A 26,467-nucleotide genomic window follows, 5' to 3' on the forward strand; every position below is an offset into this window, starting at 1 on the left:
TTTGGTCTTTATGTTTCTAGTTGATTGTAGAAGGGCCTTAAAATATGGTTTATCATCCAAAAACCTTCACCAATGGTTTAAACATAGATAAATATTGTCGTTATGTATGTGTAATTATGCTGTGATTTTACTGGTCTGGCCCACTTGAGATCAAAATGGGCAGTATGTGGCCCCTTAACTAAAATGAGTTTGACACCCCTGTAATAGAACAATAGAAAAGTGTTTGCATTGGCCGGGAATCGAACCCGGGCCTCCCGCGTGGCAGGCGAGAATTCTACCACTGAACCACCAATGCATTGGTATGGGTAGAGAAAGGGGGCGTGGCCTAACGAAAGCACATGACTGCTTATTTTCCCACACCAACAACACACCAGCCCATATTGTGAGAAGGCAAGATCAGCGTTGTTTCATCCATCCATGAATTTAATTTTCATAGGCATATCCAGGGTCGGGTTGCGGTGGCAGCAACCGCAACATTTTCCAGCTTATTCTGGGGGATCCCGAGGCATTCCCAGTCCATCTGGGAGATATAATCCCTCCATCTTTTTTCATTTTTTTTTCTTTCCTCTACCAACTGATCTGGTAAGCGTATTACGTCACTTCCGGTTTCACCGTGTGTGTATGTGTTAGCCGACAACGTATTTGTCTCAGCTCCAGCTAAACCGAGCTAATTGTGTGACATTCTCTAGTACAAGCGCCTGATCACCTGCTGTACATCTTTCACATCTAAACACTCGACTCTCTTCTTCTTTTAGCGACTCAACGCTTAAATCTAACTGTCCTATTTTTCACTTTGTTTGTTCTGCTAAGCGTCCACCGTCTCCTGGATCACCGACTACCTCACAGGCAGACCACAGTTTGTCAGACTGGGCCATGTGCTGTCTGAAACGGTGGTCAGTGATACTGGAACAGTTCCCTGTGGGGCTCTATCTCCCCTCCTGTTCACCTTGTACATCACTGTCTTCCAGTACAACACAGGGTCAGGCCATCTGCACAGGTTCTCTGATGACTTTGCGGTCGGGTGGATTAGAGCTGGACGGGAGGAGGAGAACAGGGCAGTAGTGGATGACTTTGTGGAGTGGGCTGGTAAAAATCACCTGCTGCTGAACGTGGCCAAGGCCAGAGAGATGAGAAAAGTTATTGCATTGGCCGGGAATCGAACCCGGGCCTCCCGCGTGGCAGGCGAGAATTCTACCACTGAACCACCAATGCATTTGTATAAGCCAGTAAGGGGGCACGACTTAAGAAGGCGCCATGATTCACACGTAATAGCACAAAGCTTGAAACCAATCACCTGCCTAAGGCAAAAAACATAGATTCCTTTCTCCCCCCCGCGGACGCCAGCCACACACACACACACACACACACACACACACACACACACACACACACACACACACACACACACACACACACACACATCCACACATCTCAGCAGCAGCACTGTGTGTGCGGACGCCACACACACACACACATCTCAGCAGCGCACGCACGCACATCTCAGCAGCGCGCACGCACGCACGCACGCACGCACGCACACACGCACACCTCCACCCTACCCCAGCAGCAGCAGCAGCGCTGTGTGTGCGGACACCACGCGAGCAGCAGCAGAGTGGCACATTCAATATGTTCTACATGTGAAAGACGTAGGAAGGTCTTCATTCATCACTGTAATGCCGTGTTCACACCAAAACAGTTGTGAAATAATCGCGCGTCCAGATTACATGTTAAGTCAAGGCACAGCTGCGTTAGGTTGCGAAAAAGCGGATTTTTTGCCGGGCGTCGCGATAGAGGCGAAACGGCGTTGCGAATATTCGCAACTCCGCCTTTTCGCCGGCGTTCAAATATTTCAACTCCAGCGAATAATTCGCATGACGCGGAGTTGCGAAAGCCAATCAGCGTTGAGAAGCTCCGCCCGGCATCACCGCCGTTACTGAATGAAACTGCTGGCCCGCTGAAGGAGCGCTGGAAACGGCTTCACTCAGACACTCGTCCTGGAGGAGTCGGAGCTGTGTGTGACTACGGATAATGTTATGAACCCAGACACGGGGCGGTTGATGTTCCGACGTGTGTGGGACTTCCTCAACAAGTATAAAGCAGAACTAGAGGTTATTTCAATGCTGAATGGCGGAAATAGTAAATGCTTTCACAAACACGGAGATAGAAGCTCCGCCCGGCATCACCGCCGTCCTGCCGTTACTGAATGAAACTGCTGGTCCGCTGAAGGAGCGCTGGAAGCGGCTTCATTCAGACACTCGTCCTGGAGGAGTCGGAGCTGTGTGCGACTACGGATAATGTTATGAACCCAGACATGGGGGCGGTTGATGTTCCGACGTGTGTGGGACTTTCTCAACAAGTATAAAGCAGAACTAGTGGTTATTTACCTGGTGGATGAAGGAAATAGTAAATGTTTTCAAGACACAGAGATAAGCCCCGCCCCCTTTCCTCAGCGATGGTTGCGAAAAAACGGATTAACCACATAGAGCAAATTTTTCACCTGCGGCGCGATATAGGCGAAGTAGCGTAACTGTTTTGGTGTGAGCACGGCATAAGGCAGGGGTGTCCACAATTGACGTTGTGTAGTTGTGTCTCAAAGAGACGAAGCATCGCACAGAATGCTTTTCTTGTGTGCGTAAAGGGTTTGATTCCTGGCTAACCTTGAAATGCCATACTCTGAGAACAGGACAGGAGAACAGATTTTGTTCAATCACTTCGGTGCTCCGAATAGACATAAATATAAAACAATTGTGTGCGTCTGTACATTTGGGAGCGGGAGAAAAGTTATTGCATTGGCCGGGAATCGAACCCGGGCCTCCCGCGTGGCAGGCGAGAATTCTACCACTGAACCACCAATGCATTTGTATGGGGCAGTAGTAGCACAATGCTGGAAACCAATCACCAGTCTAAAGCCTAGTTTATGGTACGCCGTCGACGTGACGCCGTCGTTGAGCATTCAAAGTTCTCCGTCGAGGGACTGCGTTGCTCTGCAATTAACCGCCATGCCGTCAGGGGGGTGTGCCTGTGTGGTTTCAGGGGTTATAGCCGAATTCCGGTCACAAACAATGGCGACCAAGTTGGAGCGGCTGGAGCTCATCAATATTGAAGCGCAAATGCTTATATTGCAAATGTTGAAGCGCAGGCGACAGAAAAGATGATGAGTAAGATTGACTAGAAATGCGAAGTCTGCCAACCATAGAAGGTCACTGAGCTCATGAAGAGGTCGGTCCTTCTCTTTCAAAAACTGGTCAATTTCTGATCTCAGGGAATAAATCTGCTGCAACACGGAGACGCGACTGAGGCAGCGCACCTCCGAGTGAGGTATTCAGCTTCAACATCAGATAGGAAAGCTTGAACTTCTGTGGTGGATCTGACACAGCTTCAGACATGTCCTTCCCCGTTGTTGTGCACTTGAGATTTCTCAGATCCAGGAACTCCTCCGTAATGCAAAAGTTATCGTCAACTCCCCGCAAAATAAATAACAGCTGAGTGGCATTTGTGCTCTCATCACACGTAATGGAGTAAAAATCAAAAACACAAGCTTTATCTGACACCTGATGCTTTAAGTTAGCTGACAAGTCTTCGTGTTTCTGGACTCACGTTGTTGAATTGCAGCATCTTTTCCGGGCACATTACTCCTGTGACTTTAGTGAGGCTCTGTGTTATGAAGTCTCCGTCTGAGAAGTTTTCCCGTGTCGCGTTGTGAGCTAAGCGACCTCGTAGCTACTCGTGTGGCATTTTCTCATGTTTTGTTCAGACTGCAAAAATACGATTGTTGAGCTCGCAGGCTATTTGCTTGACTTTCTCTCCATTATACTTTTAGAACTTGCTGCGGACCACTAAAAAAAAATGGTCCGCGGGCCATAATTTGGACACCCTGTAAAGAATCAACTACAATTCTAATTTTGCCACCGCAATCAGGTGCAGTTTTGGGCACGGGCGAATATCATCTGGGCCGCGAAGCGGTTTTCCATTATCTATCATATCACTGTGTGGGAAATTGGCGCCCCCTGCAGCTGCAAGCGCACCACCGCGGAAGTTTACTCGCGCGAGTAGAAAGAGGGTGTTCACAACAAACGCGAATTCGCAGCGCGACCAAAGGGGCGTGGCTTAGCTCTGTTGCTTGCCTCTGTGAGAGACAAGCGACGAAGCTTTCATTTCCGCTATCGACCATGGAATAAATAACCACTAGTTCTGCTTTATACTTGTTGTGGAAGTCCCAAACATGTCGGAACATGAAACGCCCTCGTATTTGGGTTCATAACATCATCCGTAGCCGCACACAGCTCGGTGAATGTCACCGACTCCTCCAGGAACTGCGTCTCGCGTATCTCCGTAAAACGATACAGATTATGCCATCAACCATGGAAATAACCACAAGTTCTGCTTCATACTTTTTGTGTAAACTCCACATATGTCGGAACATCAAACTCCATAGTGTCTGGGTTCATACTATTATCCGTAGTCCCACAAAAGCGTCTCAATGAAGCCGCTGTCAGCGCTGATTCAGGCGGAGCAGCAGCAGTTTCATTCAAAAACGGGGAGACGGCGGTGGTGACGGGTAGAGCTTCTCAACGCTGATTCTCAACGCTGATTGGCTGCCGCAACTTTGCGTCACGCGATTTCTCCGCCAGAGTTGGGAGAATTCAACTCACACGAATTCGCGCCGCGTCCTTCGCTTTGTTCGCCCCAGGTCAAACGTTCTGTTCGCGCCGCCTCCAACGCGTCTATCTCGCCGCAAATTCGCGCCGCAACGCGTCTGTGGATTGACTTAACCCTTCGAGGTCTTCGAGCGCGAGCACGCGCTATACGATACTGCTGTTTTGAAAATATTCACTCAGTCACGATAATTCTGCACAGAAATATGGTTCCACGTCTCCAAGATTTAGTTAAACTTCAGCTTCCTCTGCCTTTTGTCTGCGAGATCATATGAGATTCACACAGCAAGATATAGCATTCTACACACCCAGACGTGTCATATGATGCGTACACAGCTTCACCGGGAGAAAGAGAAAAAGAGCAGGCAGGCTGAGCGAACCTATACTGGAGAACGGCGCAGCTTCAACCATAAATAGAGCCTGAAGGAGTCGATCCCTGAGATGAACAGGACAATGCCACGCAAAGGGATCCATTGGAAGATGGGTAAGTGCATTTACTGAACTTTGCAATAGCATATTTACATTAGTAATGGGACCTGTAGCCAGATAGAGCTGCTGCTAACACGAAGCTAGCGGGTCGCAAGCTAACGATCGCTAACGGGGTTATATATGTCTACAGGCTGACTATAAGACTGAACGGTGGGTGCTCAAATATTGTCACGATCCCCGTTAACTTTCTTTCAGTGAACGTAGTACGCTTAGTTGTGTTATATCTCTGTTAATCGTTACTGCCGTAGTGTTTACGTAGCTGCTGCTCACACGGAGCTACCGAGCGAGCTAACGATCGCTAATGTGGTTATATATGGCTACAGGTTGGATCAAAAAACTGAACAGTGGGTGTTCAAATATTGTCACGACCCCTGTTAACTTTCGTTCAGTGAACGTAGTACGCTTAGTAGTGTTATAGCTCTGTTAATCGTTACTGCCGTAGTGTTTACGTAGCTGCTGCTCACACGGAGCTACCGAGCGAGCTAACGATCGCTAATGTGGTTATATATGGCTACAGGTTGGATAAAAAACTGAACGATGGGTGTTCAAATATTGTCACGATCCCCGTTAACTTTCGTTCAGTGAACGTAGTACGCTTAGTAGTGTGGGATCTCTGTTATGTGTTTGTGAGACTGAAATGACCATGTTGTTAGGTTAGCTGCGCGCTAACCAGAAGTAGCGGTGCAGTAGCTAAATGGGTCTGAGACTGAACGGGGCATAATCAAATATTGTCACTATCCTGTTACTTTCTTTCAGTGAACTTATACTAACTATTAGTAATGTATTTTACAGAGAGGATTTGCAGCTGCCAGGGTCCAGAGGACAACATGCAGCATCGCTTTTTTCTCTGCCAATCATCACTGCAGGCCACAACGCCAGCCACAGCTCATCACCTCACCATATAATAATAAATTTGATTTCAGACATTTATTTACATGTTTCTACCATTTTTGTATTCATATATTTCACTGCTTTTGTGAACCTAAGACCTTTGGTAAACTAATTTCAAGCACCAAAACAGTTCGACCTCCTGAGTAAAGCTATGTTTTCACAAGAGATATGAAGACTTTCCAAAATCTAGATTACATTTTTCAGCTTTAGAGTAATATTTCTCTTTACACTTTTGCCTTATGACAATGGTGCCTCATTATATAGAGAGCTGAGATTGTTCTGCAATTTTAGATGTAAAACACATGGGTATCTATCATATGCAAGTGACTTTAAAAAGTGAATTTAAGAAATTATGTAAAATCAAGAAAATGACCCCCGACTCCAGAGGGTTAACATGTAAACTGGTCGCGCCGCAAATTCACGTTGCGTCCGGTGTGAACACGGCATAAGAAGGTGCCGTCTAAAGATCATGTGTGAGGGGGGGGCGCATCTGGCGGACCAGCCTTCACGGTGTGCGAAAAATATGACGTAATACGACCGGCATAAAGACAATTATAAAGTGCATAAAGATACAACTCTTACGCTGCAATAGTGGAGCCCTGAGCTTGTTTCTCTGCTACGAGCCGGTCCGTCTCGGGGTGACGGGAAAAAAAGACCGAGCCCCGACGTCTGTTGTTTATGTCCAGTCTACTGACTCTACTCTGTAACTTAAACCATTATGTGCACTCTGTAACTTCATTAAAGCCCGCTTCACAAAGACAGGATGTTGGAATGGAGGCAGGGTTTCAGATCTCAGTAACTCTGCCTTGATTTTAATCCAGAACACTGAGTTGTAACGGACTTTTAAGTTTCACTTTTGGGGTAACGTGTCAAGAGGTTATGTTTGAGGCTACGCACAGACTGATGTATCCGGTCTTTTTTCAAAATAAAACATTTTTCCGACTTTTTTTTTTTTTAATGAATTCTTTCTCTGCGGCCTAGTACCAAGGGACCCATGGACCGGGTTGGGGACCGCTGCTCTAATGCAATTAGTGGGCTTAAGTCAGTAGATTTCATATGATGACATTATTGATGATTTTGCATCAAGGTAGGCCAGAAAGGTTAAGTTTTAGTTTTGGTTTGTGTTTTCTGATCTTAGTGCAATAGTGTAATAATTAGATTTTCTTTAGTGTGTTTTTACATGTGTGTTTACTTATTCTATATTGTATTTGTATATTATTCTTAATATTTTATATTATTGTATCTCTGCTATTGTTCATTTTTTTCTATATCTGAGTGTATATATATTTGGCACTTTTATACAGAATTGTGTGCATTGATTCTCTTAAGTGTGTTTTTCAAATATTCTATTGAAGAATTTGTGCAATTGAGAAATGTAAGTTTATAAGTTTATAATAAAAGGGGGGTTCGGAAGGGGTCTCACCCGGGGCGTAATTACATGTAGAACCGCCACTGACCACAATGTATAATGGTCTATCAAAGTGTAAATAAAGCCAGGAAGTTAAATAGCAAGAATGTGCCAAAGAAAACAAGCAAGAGGAACACACACACAAAAGAATAAAAAAAATGTAATTACCATGACAATGCGTTGCGCAGAAGGCTGAAAGGTGAGTGGGTAGTGGGCTCTTGTCCCAGCCGGCACATCCAAAGACCCTGGGCCGGAGAATTCTTCACCATACACCTCAGCTTGTATTTTCCAGTCTTGGTGGGTCTCATTGTGCTGCGTGAGACACATAGCCATGTGCATTTGACTTCATTCACGATTATTAAACATTTGGCAATATGTTGAGAGCAATTTTATATCATCTACTTTTCTATTCAACTCTGGCTTATATCCGTTGCTTATCTCAGTGAAAAGAGCTATCATTTCCGCCATCGACCATGGAAGAAATAATCACTATTTCTGCTTTATACTTGTTGTGGAAATCCCAAAAACGTCGGACCATCAAACATAACACCATTCGTAACCGCACACAGCTCGGTGAATTTCACCAGCTCCTCCAGGAACTGCGTCTGGATAACTGCCGCTTCCAGCCCTACTTCAGGCTGAACATTAGCCAGTTTGATAACCTATTGGATCGGAGCAAGGATCTCTTGGTTGGACACCAACTACAGGCTTTCAATCTCACAGCCTGTCCATCTGTCTCCGGTGAGTGGCAGTTTCATAAAATATCAGGGTATTCTCCATTTTGGCTGATGCAACAGCGGCAGGGCGGTATTGATGGGCGGAAAATCTCAACGAAAATGTTTCACCAGCGTTGGAAAATTTGCTTTTTCGCAACCATTTGCTTCTGTGCATTGACTTTGCATGTAATCTACTTGCACGTCAAATTCACAACGCTTTTGGTGTGAACAAATGATGTGATGTGATCAAACTCCATGTTGTCTGGGTTCATAATATTATCCGTAGGTCATTCATGAAGTGGGGTTTTAGGCTTGTAGCTGGTAATCTGTCTGAGCCCTCTCCAAACAGAAGCAGAGTCACTTGCTGAGAGCTGTTGATGCAGTTTCTCAGAGTACAGTCGTTTAGCATCTCTCACCGCCTTGCTAAACCTGTATTTTGACTTTGTGTACAAATCCTTGTCCTGTGTACAAATCCATGTCCCCTCTCCGAAATGCCTGATCCTTTTGCAGCCTTAGCTTTCTGAGTTCCGCTGTGAACCAGGGTTTGTCGTTGATGTAACTCACCCTGGAGCTGGATGGAACACAGCTGTCCTCAAAGCAGCTGATGTAGGAAGTTACAGCCTCTGTGAACTCATCCAGACTGTTAGTAGCAGACCTGAAGACATCCCAGTCTACAGTCCAGGGCATTTAATTAACGGTCTATATTTATGGAGTTCATGGCTGAGGTTTCCTTTTTTTAAAGTCCCCAAGGACAATAACTAAAGAGTCCGGGTAGGTCCGCTCCACACACCGTAACTGTTCTGCGAGTGTCCACTGTGCCTCTTGCACGCTGCCCTGCTGCGGCATGTAAACACCGGCCAGGATGAATGAAGCGAACTCACGTGAATGTGGATTTTCTAACCTCAAACTTTTAATGTTTTACTGTCCGTAATGTGATATAATTTGTCAAAGATGCAGTTCAAACATGCTTTTTGGTTGCTGTCAATTGAGAATGACCACTCTTCCAAGAAAGCAGTTTATAATTTCAGAAGTATCATCTAAAATGAGTCATAATTAATTAAATGCTTCTAGGAAAGTTATTAATAAGCAGCACGCACGCACGCACACACGCACACACGCACACGCACACACGCACACACACACACACACACACACACACACACACACACACACACTAATTCATTCTCTCCTGCTCCTCACCAGTGGTATGTCTTGCGTGACTGAACGGTGAGCAGGCGAACTGAAGTCCAAGTGGACGGATTCTCCCTGCCGTCACAAAAGACATTCATAACATTAACCATAAACCACATGAACCAACAAGTAATCCAGGGTTTAATTAATGTACCTTTTACAGGTTTACTAAACTCTAATACCAGCTGGTAATCTACCTGTGAAGTGACCAGCGCTTTTAGCACATAGACTCTGGTGTCACACAAGGACCTCAGGACCACCTGACATGTGAATTCCCCCACGGCGTCTGCCTGGAACCGTACTGGGATGTCCACACAGCCACAATCTGTTGGACGGAAGAGGAGACTCAGGGACAGGAGGAAGTGGCCGATCAAAGGACGAGTGTTGACTGTTATATAAACAAATTACATGTGGAAATGCACCGATTGCAATGTTCTTGGCTGATTCCAATTTCAGATTTTCTGCTGATTCTGCAAAACATGCATTTAAGTAGCACAACTGTCAGGAGAACAGAGACAAGAACTGAGTGTTGCAGCGCTCACTGTGTGTTTTTTAGAGCGAGTGGGAGCGAGAGTGACAGTGCACTTTCCACCTTCTCTTCTCTTAAGCATGCAATGTTTCTGTAAGTTATTAATAACTTGCTCAGGGCGCTGCTTCGTCGCTTTTTGACCTGCCTGCCCGCAGGAACCCTTAATATTTGAAGTAGCCTAAGCTTACCTGAAACCCGGCCCATGCGTCATAACTCCGACTAAATGTGTGTGTGATGTTGACTGGTAAAACCATGAATTTTACCAAAGTGTAAATTTGACATGCAAATTGCCATGACCGATTAGCTGACAACCGGATCATCATTATCATCAAGATATTTACTACTTTAAGGTTTAAGTAATGTTATAAACATTTTACGATATGTTACGATAAACAGAACAACAGACTGAGTTTGCAAACAAGATTAAGTGCACAGGAGATTTTTTTAAGCTCCTATTCATCCTTTGCATCGCTCAATTATTATCAATTCCATCATCACAACTACTTCCACATCATACTACATAATTAGTTTTTATGTGTGTGTACCTGCAGGATTCCCCCATGGTATGTTGGCGTCTTCCTTTATAGGTATTGTAACATTGTTGGGTAAAGCAAAGTATTGTGGCAAAGAAACCTCCACGCTGTATTCTAATCCTTTACTGTGGTGTACATCTCTTAACAGTTGGGCCTAACAAGAGAAAAGAGGAGGGAGAGCTCGTAAAACAATAAAAAAAAAAAAGAGAAAACGTTTCACAATCCTGCCTGAGTGAGAATGTGTGTACCTGATGTTTGACGAGCTTGCGTGCAGCCGCGGCTGCCCTCACGGTGATGCTGTGCAAAGTGTGCGTCAGCATGCGCCTCCTGTGTTCATCGGCGTTCATGCTGTGCTGACCCCTGAAGGCCAAAGCTTGCTCCCAGGCCATATTGATCAGTGGCACGCGCACCATCTCTTCACACACCTGCCCCACCTTGCATTGTAGGCTTAGTACTGTCACACACACAGCTGGGTCTATTGGTGGAGAGAAACATCAGTGAAGTAAAATACCTGCAAACTCATAAGGGGTGAAAAAGGTGACAGCGGGGGGGCGTGTCTGCGTCGAGTCAGTGGCCGTCTCAACTCAAGTGCCGAACAGCGGCAAGCGAGTCGAGAAGCTGACAAGCTAAGTGGGTGGAGCCACACAGTTTTATGATCATTAAATCAGTTTTATGATCATAGTAGGGAGGAGCTGTGTTTTTTTCTTCTTTTGTCAATACCTAAGTGTACAAATAGATAGGTAGATATATAATGTCTTTTTGTAGACTTAATACTGTTCTGTGTCCTGCTTATTCGCGCAGGATCGATTTCTACCGGCGGAATGAGTCTTATCTATAAATTATTTACGTCGGTAGGTTTTAAAATTCAGATTGTGACATCATTATAAAGATAACCCACAGTATAATTATGCTTTCTCTTCATTACATGTTGGAAAAAGCGTTTCCTCTCGCCAGCTCTCTCTGATTTTAATTATTAAGTTATTGAGGGAAACAAAAGATAAAATCTTTTAAAAAAAATGAAGAAAGTTGTTTGTGCTCCTTTTGTTGTTCAGACCTACAATGAACATATTTTAATCAGATGGTGATTCAGAAAACAAATCTAATATATAACTTTAGTTTAATCTCTGATTGTCTTCATTCTGGTATGAAACTCTAGCGATCAGTCCGCTCAGCTGCAGTGTCCAATCAAATAACTGATGAACAGTGAGGGGGCGTGTCGAGCGCTAAAACACTTCCTGGAAGCTCACTCTCGTGCCTCCTCGCTCCTCAGAGCAGAATAAGAGCTTTGGGACGGCCGTCAATATGGCGACGCAGAACAACTTTCGGTTCAATCGAGGAAACGACAATTAAGAGACTTGGGTTGCACCCTCTGTTGAGCTGAGATCTGTATTTTGTTTTGAGCTACTCCGGGTGCTACTCAAAGGAGAGCGAGTGTTGCAGTCTTCACCCTTGGAGCGTTTCAAAAACGCTCTGCTTTTCACGCGACATACTTTTCGATTCTCTCTGTCCGCTGCACACGTGTCTGTGCGCATCGGTAGCGAAAGCAGAGAAGAGTTGTAAATGTAGAGACAGAAATGACATGCCGTCGTGTAGATAAGATCAATAAGGCCGTTTTGTTTGTTTAATAAAAGAACAAGGTTCTTTAAGAAAGGGAACCTTAAATTACTGATTGTGCTCTGATGTCCTAAAATACTTTAAGAGTAAAATTTGGGGGACAGGTTTCCTACCAGAGTTGCAGGGGATGGAGATGATGTTGGAACTGGGCCTGGCAGTGAAAGGGGAAGGAAGAGGCAACTCTGCTGTGGCCTTCACCATATAGACCATATCTCCTACCTATAGGGACATATAGGGAGACAAAATGAAAAATATAGGCATATACAGTTGTGTGAAAAAGTGCATGCCCCCTTCCTGATTTCTTATCTTCTTGCATGTTTGTCACACTTAAATGTTTCAGATCATCAAACAAATGTAAATATTAGACAAAGATAACACAAGTAAACACAAAATGCAGTTTTTAAATGAAGGTTTTTATTATTAAGGGGGGAAAAGAATCCAAACCTACATGGCTCTGTGTGAAAAAGTGATTGCCCCCTAAACCTAATAACTGGTTGGGCCACCCTTAGCAGCAACAACTGCAATCAAGCGATAACTGGCAATGAGTCTTTTACAGCGCTGGAGAGGAATTTTGGCCCACTCATCTTTACAGAATTGTTGTAATTCAGTCACATTGGAGGGTTTTCGAGCATGAACCGCCTTTTTAAGGTCATGCCACAGCATCTCAATCGGATTCAGGTCGGGACTTTGACTAGGCCACTCCAAAGTCTTCATTTGGTTTCTCTTAAGCCATTCAGAGGTGGACTTACTGGTGTGTTTTGGATCATTGTCCTGCTGCAGAACCCAAGTGCGCTTCAGCTTGAGGTCACGAACAGATGGCCAGACATTCTCCTTCAGGATTTTTTGGTAGACAGCAGAATTCATGGTTCCATTTACCACAGCAAGTCTTCCAGGTCGTGAAGCAGCAAAACAGCCCCAGACCGTCACACTACCACCACCATATTTTACTGTTGGTATGATGTTCCTTTTCTGAAATGCCGTGTTACTTTGATGCCGGATGTAATGGGACATACACCTTCCATAAAGTTCGACTTTTGTCTCGTCAGTCCACAGAGTATTTTCCCAAAGGTCTTGGGGATCATCAAGATGAACAAAACTGAGACGAGCCTTTATCTTCTTTTTGCTCAGCAGTGGTTTTCGTCTTGGAACTCTGCCATGCAGGCCATTTTTGCCCAGTCTCTTTCTTATGGTGGAGTCATGAACACTGACCTTAATTGAGGCCTGCAGTTCTTTGAATGTTGTTCTGGGGTCTTTTGTGACCTCTTGGATGAGTCGTCGCTGCACTCTTGGGGTGAATTTGGTCGGCTGGCAACTCCAGGGAAGGTTCGCGATTTCTGGATAATGGCTCTCACTGTGGTTCGCTGGAGTTTAGAAATGGCTTTGTAACCTTTTCCAGACTGATAGATCTCAATTACTTTGATAAACCACAGTTAATGGGCCATGTAGGTTTGGATTATTTTTTTCTCCTTAATAATAAAAACCTTCATTTAAAAACTGCATTTTGTGTTTACTTGTGTTATCTTTGTCTAATATTTAAATTTGTTTAAAGATCTGAAACAAACATGCAAAAAGATAAGAAATCAGGAACGGGGCCTACACTTTTTTTTTTTTTTTAAATACAAATAAATACGAATTTAACAAGTATTTGGACATAAAAAGAAAGAAGAAAAAGACAAATATAAAAAAAAAGTATCCTTTTACTTGGTTATTGTCATCTATACTAACTTACTCGTGCCAATTTTGACAGAAATGTTGTTCACAACGTAACATAAGCGGCGACTCGAAAGCATTAATGCAAACCTTCCAATCTTTTTTTTTTACGAATATCATATAAAGATAACATGTATTCCTTACTTGCATGCAACTGCATGAGGCATTCAACTTGCCCGCACACTTTAGCGTCACTTACACCGGGCAGGAAGAAACCGAAACTGCTGAATCACATGGCTAGCTATCAATTAACTCCCTTTTAGTTGCATTTTTTAGCAAACCAAAGAACGGCAACTATATTCTGCTAATAATACACGAAAAAGTGATCCAACAGCATACTCACAGACGGTGTCCGAATAGTAATATCCTCCGAAGCAACAGCTAAGACGATTAATTGCAGCAGTTGAAGCAGTCGCACTGCCTCGCCCCGTGAACTCTGAGTGACACTCCCTTCTGAAACACTACTGCTGTTGAATGACCAGCCGAGGACGCTGCAGCACACACAATGCTACTGAATACCTTACTAGTATGATCGTCTTACCAATAAGGATTTTTGGTCTTGTGCGTGTGTACAAAAGTAGCAACCGTTTTTTTTGTATTGGCTCAACGCATTTCCCATTGCTGGACTCTACTGTAACGTCTTGTAGACCAATTGGATTGCACTGACATACAAACAATTAGCATGATTTCTTGCAACTATATATAGGAGTACATTTTCTAAGGAAGCCCTGAGAGGCAAGGGATGAAACAAAACCAGGTCATACGTTTTTAAGTCTATTCTAAATAGTCCTGCAAAAGAAAGGAGAAAAAAAAGGTTTTTCCAGGATAACCCCACAATTTTCTTTTTCATCTGTGAAACACGTGGGAAAACTTTTTTTTTTTAAAGTCTTTAGAAAAGTACATATGTTGTGTGTTGGCTGAAAATATGAATGCTTTTAATCCTTTTTGAAACATGGGGTTGTGGTGTACTTGGGGCCAAACACAAGTAATGAAAGTTATAAGTCAATTATAAGAAAATAACTCTATAACTCTATAAATATATATATATATATATATATATAAATATATATATATATATATATATATATACACATATACATATACATATATATATATATATATATATATATATATATATATATATATATATATATATATATATATATATATAGAGTTATAGAGTATATATATATATAGAGTTTTTTTTTTTTTTTGAGGGAACACGGACCTGCGGGCAAACTAGCAGCACAGAGCAGTACTTGGTGCCGGGGCAGAAGGGCAGGTAGTGGATGCTCAGAGTGTCTTCTTGGCCTGACTTCAGACAAACACTCCTCACTGCACTCAGGAAATCGGTGTCTTCACCATCTGGGCACACACGGACACACTTATTAAGGACATTAACCTCGCGGACGTGAACACAGGTAGTATACTCACACAACCGCAATCAGGGTGGCACAGAGCGTGCGGCGTGTTTATTTGTGTTACTTACTGACATCTGAGCAACTCCCTTCCAGCTCCTCCCCGCAGCTCTTGTCTGAAGTCATTTTCATACTGAAAGAGGGAGGTGGAGGGAAGGAACAAAAATCATGATCATTCATAATGTATGAACTTCAGACAACTCAACCTGATGCAGCTGCACTATGGATGACCCTGGTCCTACACCAAATCCTCATAGTCAACTGCATGATGAGGAGGAACCGGAACGTTTGGCTTTGAAGAGGTCTGCGGTGGGGAGAGATGCATACTAACCAGCTATTCTTCATGACAAACCAGTGCTCTCTGAGGAGCAGCCTCATACGTTACCTCTCTTTACGTTTGATCTGATTATGTGTAGCTCGCTGGGAAAGTTCGAGTAAGACGGAGCACGCTACCGTGTTTATGTCCATAAAAGTTAACTTATGTTCTACCAGTGATTTTTTTCACAGTGGGAGATGAGACATCATTGTGCGTGTTCTCTTGCATTTGGACAATTCTGTACAGTCTACTATTCTTGTTTTTAATGATAAATGCATTTAAAAAAAAATAGCAATTTATCCATATTCATCTCAAACAAACAGAAAAAGGTGAATTCCAAAAATCGACAGTGGAAATACAGGATACAAGCAGCAGTCATTAGCTTAGTTTATTGCCAGGAATGTTTGCACAAACGAGGAATTTAGTTAGGCGGAAGATGTTTTGAGGTGGGACAGGACCAGGCGCTCAAAGGACTTCATGACCACAGAGGTCAGGGCGACGGGCCTGTAGTTTGAGTCCTGTAATCCTGGGTTTCATGGAGACGGGGATGATGGTGGAGGCCTTGAAGCAGGCTGGTACGTGGCATGTCTCCAGGGAGGTGTTGAAGATCCCTGTGAACACCGGGGACAGCTGATCAGCACAGTGCTTCAGGGTGGAGGGGGAGACTGAGTCCGGGCCCGCTGCTTTGCGGGGGTTTTGTTTTTTAAACAGTCTGTTGACGTCCCTCTCCAGAATAGTGAGGGTCGTCACTGGGGAGGGCGGTGGTAGAGAGGCGTGAGCCCCTGATGGACTGGGGGAGGGTGGGCTGATGGTTTATGGCTGGCTGATGGGCCTGTGGGGGATGGCGTCAGGACTGCTCCATTGTCTATCAAAGCGACAGTAGAACTTGTTCAACTCGTCTGCCAGACGGAGGTCGTTCATGGCGTGGGGGGTTTTCGGCTTGTAGCTGGTAATCTGCCTGAGCCCTCTCCAGACAGAAGCAGAGTTACTTGCTGATAGCTGTTGTTGCAATTTCTCAGAGTACAGTCGTTTAGCATCTCTCACCGCCTTGCTAAACCTGTATTTTGACAAGTCCTTGTCCCCACTCCTGAATGCCTGGTCCTTTTGCAGCCGTAGCTTCTTGAGTTCCGCTGTGAACCAGGGTTTGTCATTGTTATAACTCACCCTGGAGCTGGTTGGAACACAGCTGTCCTCACAGAAGCTGATGTATGAAGTTACAGCCTCTGTGTACTCATCCAGACTGTTAGTAGCAGTCCTGAATACATCCCAGTTGGTACAATCCAGGCACGCCCGGAGATCCTCCAGAGCCTCACTGGTCCACTTCTTGAATTTCCTCACCACAGGTTTGCAGAGCTTTAGTTTCTGCCTGTATGAGGGAATCAGGTGAACCATGGCGTGGTCAGAGTTTCCCAGAGCAGCGCGTGAAACGGCGTGATAAGCCCCACTGATTGTGGTGTAGCAGTGGTCCAGAATGCTCTTCTCTCTAGTAGGGCATTTAATAAACTGTCTGTATTTAGGGAGTTCATGGCTCAGTTTACCTTTGTTAAAGTCCCCAAGGACAATAACTAAGGAGTCCGGGTAGGTCCGCTCCACACACCGTATCTGCTCGGCGAGTGTCCGCTGTGCGTCCTGCGCGTTGGCCTGCAGCGACGTGTAAACACCGACCAGGATGAATGAAGCGAACTCACGGGGGGAGTAGAAGGGTTTGAGGTGGATGATGAGAGATTCCAGGTCCGGCGAACAGTACTATAGAATCATTGTTACGTCGGTGCACCAGCCGTTGTTGAAGTAGAAACAGATTCCTTCGTCTTGCCGGAGAGCTCCGTGTCGCGGCCCGCTTTGAACAGCTGGAAGCCAGCCAGCTGGAGCGCGGAGTCCGGTATCGATCCACTGAGCCAGGTCTCCGTGAAGCATAGAACGGAGGAGGAAGAAAAGTCTCTGTCTCTGTCTCTCCCTACAAAAAGCTGGAGTTCGTCCAGTTTGTTGCACAGTGAGCGGACGTTGGAGAGAAATATTCCCGGCAGCGCTGTATGACATCCTCGTTTACGGAGACGGACGAGGGCGCCGGCACGTTTCCCTCCCCTGCGGCGTCTCACTGCGTGAGCCAAGGTGAGCACACCTTTCACAAGAATGTCCAGTGTGGCTGCCACAGTTTAAAAAGTTGGAAATAAGTCAGCTAGAGTTAATCCCCTGATGTTAATGAGTTCATCTCTGGTGAAAGAGATCCGGGAATCGCAGCCGAAAACAGTATGTAACACAAAAACAACAAAAAACAGAGAGCACTGACCCACCGAGGCAGCCATCTTCGGCGCCATGTCTTATCTCGACTCTCTACTCTACTCTCAAGATGAAATTCTTGCCAGATCTTTCACATTGCACCTTTGACGCACATGAAAACGGACTAGATGTTCTCTATCTCGTAACCGTGTGTGCACCAAACAGTATGTGTCAAGGGTTGTGTGCTTGTGTATTAGTGCTGTTACTTGGCTTTGGAGGAAGTTTGTTGAACGAGACCGTCCCCTTTCTTTTGGGACTCCAGTGGGTTGAACGGAGACTCCACCAGCACAACCCTACACACACATGCAGCAGAGAAGGTTGAGTTAAGCAATACGACACAGAAGAACAAGAGGTACAATTTGAGTAAACAAGAGTACATTTGATTTACCTCCATTGTACTACATATCACGGACAGTTAATATATCTAAAACCTGGGCAAATGTCACCAAAACAATCTACCAGTTTTTTGGGGGGGATTATTTGGGTGCAAACTCTGTACGTGCATGGACACATGAACATGGACACAGACTCCTACCTGAACTTGGCTTCTGTGTTGAAGGGGTTAGTTATGGGCACTTGGATCACTTTCGGCTGGTAGCATGGAGACTTGCACTTGACAGCGTTCTGAGGAGAGAAAGCGACAAGGACTTTTATCTACGTAGTCGAAGCCTCTATAACTGCCAGCCTTCAGTAACACCTTGTATTGAAACTACCAATTTGTGTGATGTGTGTTTGACGCAGCATGCTAGTGATTCAATCAGACATACGGGACGATTAGCAAGCTATCAGCCGGTGAGGCTTTAAAAGCCAACGATGTCGGTCCGACCCCTTTAATGTATTACACTCACCGTGGGTGTGATGTGACTGACGCAGGTCTTCAGCGTGAAGGCGAGAGTAGTGCCGCACAGGCCGAAGGGCCAGCTGGGGGTGAGCAGGAGGGCCACCTCCACGGGCTGCATGATGGAGCAGCGGAACTGGACAGTCAGTTCGGCGCTCGCCCTGTGAAAGCCACCATAGCTGATAACAGATGATCTCATCCATTTCTGTTCAACTGGAACCAGAATTCCTTCGTACAACCCTCCCATTTTCAAGTTATGGCAGTAATGAATCAGCAGAATTGTATTACTTCTGCATAGGATTCAAAATGGGACATCGGCTATTTTTAATGGAAGAGCCTCACTTAGATAAAAAACTGGTATATTTTAATGAGCTACAGTCTCGAGGCGAAATCAATGTTACTTCACTTGGACAAGATGAAGAGGGGTTTTTCCCTTTGAAGGGCACAGGTCTGCCCAAGACGAGTTATTCTGGAACTTATACAGCACTTCTTCGCTAACGACAGAAAGCTTTCGTTAAGAATGTCTTGTTGATGCACACTACAAAGGCATGCACCAATGTTTCATAATTACAAAGTTCATTGCACAAGACTCTTTTTTTTAAATAAGGGTGTTCATGCTTAACCTGGAAAAATATTCCTGACATAAAATCACAATTTCTTAGATTAAATTGGACATAATGCAGCCAAGGCAAGCCGATGTCAGTCAGAATCCCATTCCAGTTATGTGCATAATGCAATACTAGTAAAAGTAAGATGCTTATTTGGCCTTCAGTAAGTCTTGGCAGGATTGGTTCCATTATCACCATAAAAGAGGGGGCATACTGTACAGACATGTCTATCATTCTTGAATCCACAACCGTGTCTATTAATGTACTTTGTCCCTCCTTTTGCTATTCTTTATTCCCTTTCATTTCTATTTTGGGATATTCATATTAGTTTTGGAACTAAAGTTTTCACATTGCTTTGGGGGTGAAGCAGAATGGAGTCAGTGAGTGAGCTACACTTTGAGTCCCACTTTGCGAAATTAAAATAAAATTTTAAAAATCACATTGACATATTTATAGCCCTGCAGTGTTTAAGTGACAATAAATAAGTGAGATATGATGAAAAGAAGGATGTGATTTCTGACACCAATGCATTTGGCGCTAAAATGGAAATAGTGTCTTTACACACTCTGACAAAGATACTGTCCAAAAAAAACCTTGTTTCTTGCAGGTTTTGTAGAAATTTATAATGCAAAAAGGGTATCGTGATTTGCATTTTCAAGGTAAAAAAAAAAACCTACTTCGGAGGAATAGTGACAGTCGATCCACCGGGGAAGGAGAAGAGATGGGCCCCCTCTCCTAAAAGAAGAACCTGGTATTTGATTGGCTTAGAGGACGTGCTCTTCAGACGCACCTGCAGCACAAAGACACACATGGAAACAGTGTATAGTGTAATATCAAGTGTTTGTACATATTCTACATGTCTGCTGCATCATTTCAGTCACATTTCAAGATGAGACACAGAAAACAATACAACAATGAAATCCATCTTCTTTGGCGCAGACGAACTGGAAACTATTTTTGTCATGCTTGTAATGTGGCTTAACCTGACAAGGTGGATCTTTACCCAAATGTATATTTGTCAGTGTTTGTAATCCTGTTAGTGTGTGTCAGGGTTTTTCTATAATCCTATTAATATGTGTGTGTATCACTATCTGTCCTGGAGCTTATTATCCAAGGCATTTGCAGTCTAGCATTTATTTGATTTAGAAGGCATATCCTAACGTATTTCGGTGTCTTCTAAGATCAAAGTCGCTGCTGTGTGTGTGTGTGTGTGTGTGTGTGTGTGTGTGTGTGTGTGTGTGTGCGCGTGCGCGTGTTACCTGTTTGCTGAACGTGCTGTGCAGACTTCCTGAGAGAGTGACCGTGCGCAGTGGCAGGTACTGCGGCAGCCGCTCATACAGGTGAACGCACAGAATTACCATCTGCACTGGATTGGGGTCCGACAAGTCTGTGGGCTGAACATAGCACACACACTCAGAACACAGGGACACACAAAGGAAGTGCTGCCTAATCTCTGACATCATCATATATTAGACATCTCCATTAATGCTAAATAGGTCATTAATTAAGGAAAGTAATGCAGTAATTAGCTAATATCTTTCTTGAAAGTTAAAGCTTGTACTAAATATATCTTAAAGGGCTTTGATTCTGTAAGTTTGGCCCATACATAATAGCTGGTGATTTTAATTGCACGTTAGACTCTTCAAGAGACAGGTTGACGGGTTTAGATGATACTCACAATAAGTCGAGAAAGACGATACACCATTTTATGAAGGAATTAAACCTGTTGAATATCTGGAGACATAGTAAACCAAATGCAGTACAGTATTCCTGCTATTCTAGCACTTATAAAACTCACTCACACAGACTACTTTTTAGTTTCAGCACTACTTGCCTCCAAAATTGACGAATGTCATTATAGTAGTATAGTCCTTTCTGACCACGAAGCTGTATCCTTGACCTATGAAGATACTAAATTAATGAGTGATCCTCCAAGATGGCGTTTCCAACCGGGATGGCTTACGGATCCCACACTCATAGATTTCTTAGATAAACAAATATACCTGTATTTTGAATGTAACAAGTCTCAGACCTCTGCTAGCACAAGATGGGAAGCTTTCAAGGCCTTTATTAGGGGCCAGATAATTTCTTTCACCAGCTCAAAGAAAAAGGCTACACGACTTGAAATGGAGACATTAGATGAGGAAATTAAGAAACTGGAAACAGAAATCTACCATAACAGACAAATATCTACAGATGTACATTCCAAACTGCTACTGCTTAGATCTCAGTACAATGAATTGGCAGCTAACAAAGCAGCTGCTGATCTAATGAGACTCAAACAGTCCTACTATGATCAGGGGGAAAAGCCCAGAAAACTTCTAGCATGGCGTATTAAACAACAACAAACAGAAAGATCTATTAATTGTATTGAAGACCCAAGTGGTAGAACTATAGTGGACCCGACAGAGATTAATGAGACTTTCAGAGTCTTCTATGAGAAATTATAAAGCTCTGAGTGTTCTCCTAATCTGGACACGCAGATACAATTCCTAGACAACCTTGATATTCCCAAAATTTCTGAAGAGGAAAGCAGAGCATTAGATCAAAATATAACTGTATTGGAAATTGCAGAAGCGATTGGCTGTATGAAGGCTGGTAAATCGGCAGGCCCGGATGGCATCCCTATAGACATCTATACAAAATTTCAAACCAAATTAATATCACCCCCTTTTGGAGATGTTTGCTTTTTATCCTTGCGATAGAATTTGCTATAGCGGTGAGGTCACATAGCGATATTTATGGAATTCGAGAGGGTCATTTAGAACATAGGATAGCGCTCTTCACCGATGATGTAATATTAATGATTAAAAATCTACATAGGTCTATCCCAATGGTCCTAAGTCTAACATTTGGAAGAATATCCGGTTACGAAGTTAATTATTCAAAATCATCTATAATGCTACTTAATGAAACGGAGAGGAAAAACAGTCCTGTATATGCTTCTACTTTCAAATCAGACAATTTTACATATTTGGGAATACAAATTGTCCCTGAGGTGAATAAGATTGCTCAGATAAACTATGACCCAATTTTGGAAGCTAGTATTTCTTTGATAGAGCGTTGGACATCCTTACCTATCTCAATGATTGGCAGGATTAATATCCTAAAAATGAATATACTCCCCAAATTTCTTTATTTGTTCCAGAATATCCCTCTACCCCCTCCCTCATCCTTGTTCACAAGAATCAAGAAACTGTTTACCAACTTTATTTGGCAAAATAAACGTCCCAGATTACGTCTATCTTTACTTTATTTACCATATGATCGAGGAGGCCTTAAATGCCCAAATATCCAATGGTATTACTGGGCAGCTCAATTGCGGTCGATCATGTTTTACTTTTCTTCCGGAATTCCCCCTGCTTGGATTAATTTAGAATCCTGCTCTGTTAAACCAAGTTTACCATTGCACTTGTACTCAGCAGGCCGTAAATATCTGAAGAAAAATACAGACAACCCTATTATATTGAACATGATTGATGTTTGGTTTGACCCTTGCAAATATTTGAATATAAATTTGTCCCATTCACGCTTCAGTCCTATTTGGGGTAATGCCAACTTTGAACCAGGGCTAAAGGATAGAGGATTTAAAGTATGGGCTGAAAAGGGGTTAAGGAAAGTGCTAGACATGTACAGGGAGAAGGATAAAGTATTTATGTCTTTTGCGGAAATATCTACCAAATATGACATTCCAAATAATCATTTTTTCAGATATCCTCATCTTAGGAGTTTTATATCTTCATCTCAAAACCATTCATTAGTTATACAGACCATTTCTGCATTAGAAGTAGCAGTCACTAGACACTGCTATGATAAAGGTTTAATTTCAACTCTGTATGACTTGTTTGTGTCTGGATCTATTGAATCATCAGAATCAAAACTGAGATTATGGAAGGAAGATATAGAGGAGGAAAAATCTTTAGAAGAATGGCGGCATGTAAAGAGGCACAGAGGCAGACAGTCAGCAGTAACCTAAAACTTCTACAGTATAAATGGCTGATGTGTACATATATAACCCCCGTGAAATTGCATACATTTAATGATAATATTCCTGACACCTGTATTAAGTGTGATGAGGCAAGGGGGACACTGTTTCACTGTATATGGGAAAGTAAAAACCTTCTGGCAAGATATTGTTAATATGATTGATCAAATTTTATCAAAGAAATTACCATTGACTCCCAAGCTTTTTATTTTTGGTGTATATCCTATCATACCACTTCTACAAAGCAAAGAGCTCAGATTCATAGATATGTGTATATTACAAGCTAACCGTATAATTGCCCTTAACTGGAGAAGTGTTGATGGCCCAAGAATTGGTATGTGGGTTAAAGAAATGGCCTCAAACATGTCAATGGAAAAGATGGTGTATATTATTAGACATAAACAAAATGTTTTTGATAATATCTGGGGACCTTTTAAGTATTTCTTAAGGCATAATACAAATGTTGGTGACTTGCTTCAGCAAGAACAAGCTCAAGGGGAGTAGGACAACTGTCTGATTATGTACATTGACTAGTAGGAAAAACAACAACAAAAAACATTATTCAGTTTGTAAAGTATATTTTTATGTTTCTTTTTATTATTTGTTTTTAATTTAACTATTATTTAGTTACTTTATTATTATGGGAGGGGGAAAGGGTGAAAATGTCTGCTGTGTATTGTTTTGTTGATATTCAATTTGATGTGAGTTGCAGACTGAAAATCAATAAATACATTGTTTAAAAATAAATAAATAAATAAAAGGATGGAAACTAAAAAGACCAAAAAAAAATAAAAAATACTAATTTCTCTGGTTCTGCTGCAATCGATCATGTTTTTTTTACCCGTCTACCGTGAGTCTGACAAAGTCACTATTTTTTTCAAAGAACTCAAAAATTAAAATAAAACTAAAATCTTTAAATCATTAAAGAAGGTGCAGATAACAGATAAAACATTGTGTTTCAGTCTGGCTGATTGATTGTAACAGGGGTTACAGGAAACTGAGGTCCTTTTTCTGAAAATAAGCCTGGTTCACTGTAAGGGGCCGTCCACACAGGACGCGACTTTTAAAAGTACAGTCGCCTCTAAAATGCATTGGCAAAAGCCTGTGGAGCGGTACTGCGTGCAGAAACCGGGCGATACACACTGACATTGATGAGCTGTGCGTTTCTGCGCAAGGCGGTTAAAAGTTGAGAATATTTCAACTTTTAGGTGCGCCGAAAAAAAAAACGCTAGAAAAACACGACGCACGGCATTTAAAAGGCGCCTGAAAGACGCGCCGTACCATAGGAAAACAATGGTTTTGGTAGCAAGGCGTTTTTGAGAGTCACTTCTGGTGTTAACGGCCCCTAAGCCTGGTTTACTGTAAGCCTGGTTTAACTGGTGACCTTGCCGTCAGAAACATCTGGTATACCTGTATGTCTAGGTTGAGACAAAGTGCAGTTAAGGCCTGGGCCACTATAATGTTGTTGTGGAGAATCTGTTCCAGGCTGCCGGTTGTGGAGTACATCCTCCGGAAGTGGCTGCAGATCTAAATAGGAACACGTTAGTTTAGCGGGAAAGAAACGTTATCTTTAACTCCATGTTTTATTTGAATCTCAGCTTTCTCTGCCACTTGCTTGCCTGTTACATATTGCTTAGTAGCAATACATGCTCTGTAAATCAGATATATAAATCACAAGTTTGCGGGGGGGGTGGCAGACCACACACACACACACACACACACACACACACACACACACACACACACACACACACACACACACACACACACACACACACACACACAGGTGCTTAGCATGATAAGAGGTGCCCCTAATCGTATTCAGGATTAATTGCGTCCTCATCACATCAATCATGGCGCCACTTAAAGACGTTAAACACTATCGCTCATTGACTAACACACTGAGGAGGGTCTGCACACAATGAACAGACACATGCACTGACCAGGTAAGGACAGTAGGCAGCAAGCAGAGCAGCGAGCACCAGTCCATCTGTCAAGTCCAGGTCGAAATTCACTATCCAGCGTGCTGATGGGACACCGCCTGTAAAACATGATCATGCAGAAATGACCTGTTAATCAGTGACTCATGACAAGGCGTTAAACGGTACTGACACGAATCTTGCTTCAAGCCTTACAGCACGATGTTGCACTTGTTTCAACCGGTGACACATTTCTTAATACTGAGTTTACTTGCAAGCCTTCAGCCAGTTAGCACAATTGTAGAATTATTTATTATAGAAACTATTTGTAGAACCGATTGAAACATATCCAACAACTCTAAAATATTGGTATTATATAATATCGGTATTATAACTCCAAAAGACAAAATCTATTGGGAAAACAACAGATGGAATCATTTTCAAAATAACATAATAAAAACATGATTTTAATCAAACAAAATGTTGTGCTTCAATTTGTATTTATTGGCACCATTAAAAAAAAGAAAACTTTGAAACTTTAAAAAGAGGTTGTTGTGTGTCCTACCTGTTCCCCACACAGTCCTCCTCATGCTCTGGTAATGCACGTTGAGCCATAAGAGCAACCGGAGCTCGCAGGATGAATAAACGTTACTGGCCCGTGGCTGTGAGCCGACAGGGAGGACTCTATCCACGTCGTCGCTCAGAGTTGCGTTGTTCAAACTGCTCTCCGACACGCGGCGTAACACCAGCACCTGAGCAAACACAGATCCATCTTTAATACGCACATGAATCAGGATGGGACTGACATTCTTCAGCACTACTGTACTTCAGTCAACCTTTGATTTAACATTTATTTGACCTCCATTAATCAGTCAATCAATAATTATTATTATTATTTCTGACAACCTCTGCATGGAAGAGAGAGACAGATATAAATAGAGAAAAAGCTTAAGAAAAGAAAAGGACAAAAAACGTGTTGTAAAGAAAGACTGAACTACGGAACACTTCCGCAAGATCACTTAAAATAAAAAAGGGATTTACAAGAATACATATAATCTGACAAGATGGAGAGTGGACGAAGTCAGACCGAGACTGCCAGAAAGTTTTTCACCTTATAGATTTGCAGAAGGACGTCAGTCCAGGATCGCTTGCTCAGAGACTCATAGTCAACACTGCTGTAGTCCAGACCATGTTCTTCCTCTTTTGACTGAGAGAAACACACATGTGTATGTATATGGCACAATACGCTCTAAATATGTTGTGTGAGTAAAAGAGAGAGACCATGAGTGATGAGTTTTTTTTATTATTAAAGCAATTGTTTTCCTTTTCCAAAAATAGATATAGAGGACTTGCAGTTTCCTTTCCATGGT

At 43.0% G+C, this 26,467-nt stretch overlaps 1 protein-coding gene across 1 annotated transcript in view; it reads right to left on the minus strand.

Moving 5' to 3' along the window:
* Positions 1–26,467, minus strand: part of LOC306752994 (cilia- and flagella-associated protein 47-like) — a gene marked incomplete at both ends in the record, with an annotated part of 68,840 nt that overhangs the window by 22,736 nt on the left and 19,637 nt on the right. Inside the window, 17 exon segments of the mRNA XM_079236826.1 lie at positions 7,612–7,755; positions 9,360–9,425; positions 9,548–9,675; positions 10,425–10,566; positions 10,661–10,887; positions 12,140–12,241; positions 14,961–15,101; positions 15,226–15,287; positions 17,954–18,040; positions 18,283–18,371; positions 18,596–18,746; positions 19,871–19,983; positions 20,453–20,587; positions 24,589–24,705; positions 25,122–25,219; positions 25,663–25,849; positions 26,209–26,304. Of these exon segments, the coding sequence (XP_079092952.1) occupies positions 7,612–7,755; positions 9,360–9,425; positions 9,548–9,675; positions 10,425–10,566; positions 10,661–10,887; positions 12,140–12,241; positions 14,961–15,101; positions 15,226–15,287; positions 17,954–18,040; positions 18,283–18,371; positions 18,596–18,746; positions 19,871–19,983; positions 20,453–20,587; positions 24,589–24,705; positions 25,122–25,219; positions 25,663–25,849; positions 26,209–26,304 (2,085 nt within the window).

The sequence above is a fragment of the Taurulus bubalis genome, assembly GCF_910589615.1.
Source record: "Taurulus bubalis genome assembly, chromosome: 21".
Taxonomy (NCBI): Eukaryota; Metazoa; Chordata; class Actinopteri; order Perciformes; family Cottidae; genus Taurulus; species Taurulus bubalis.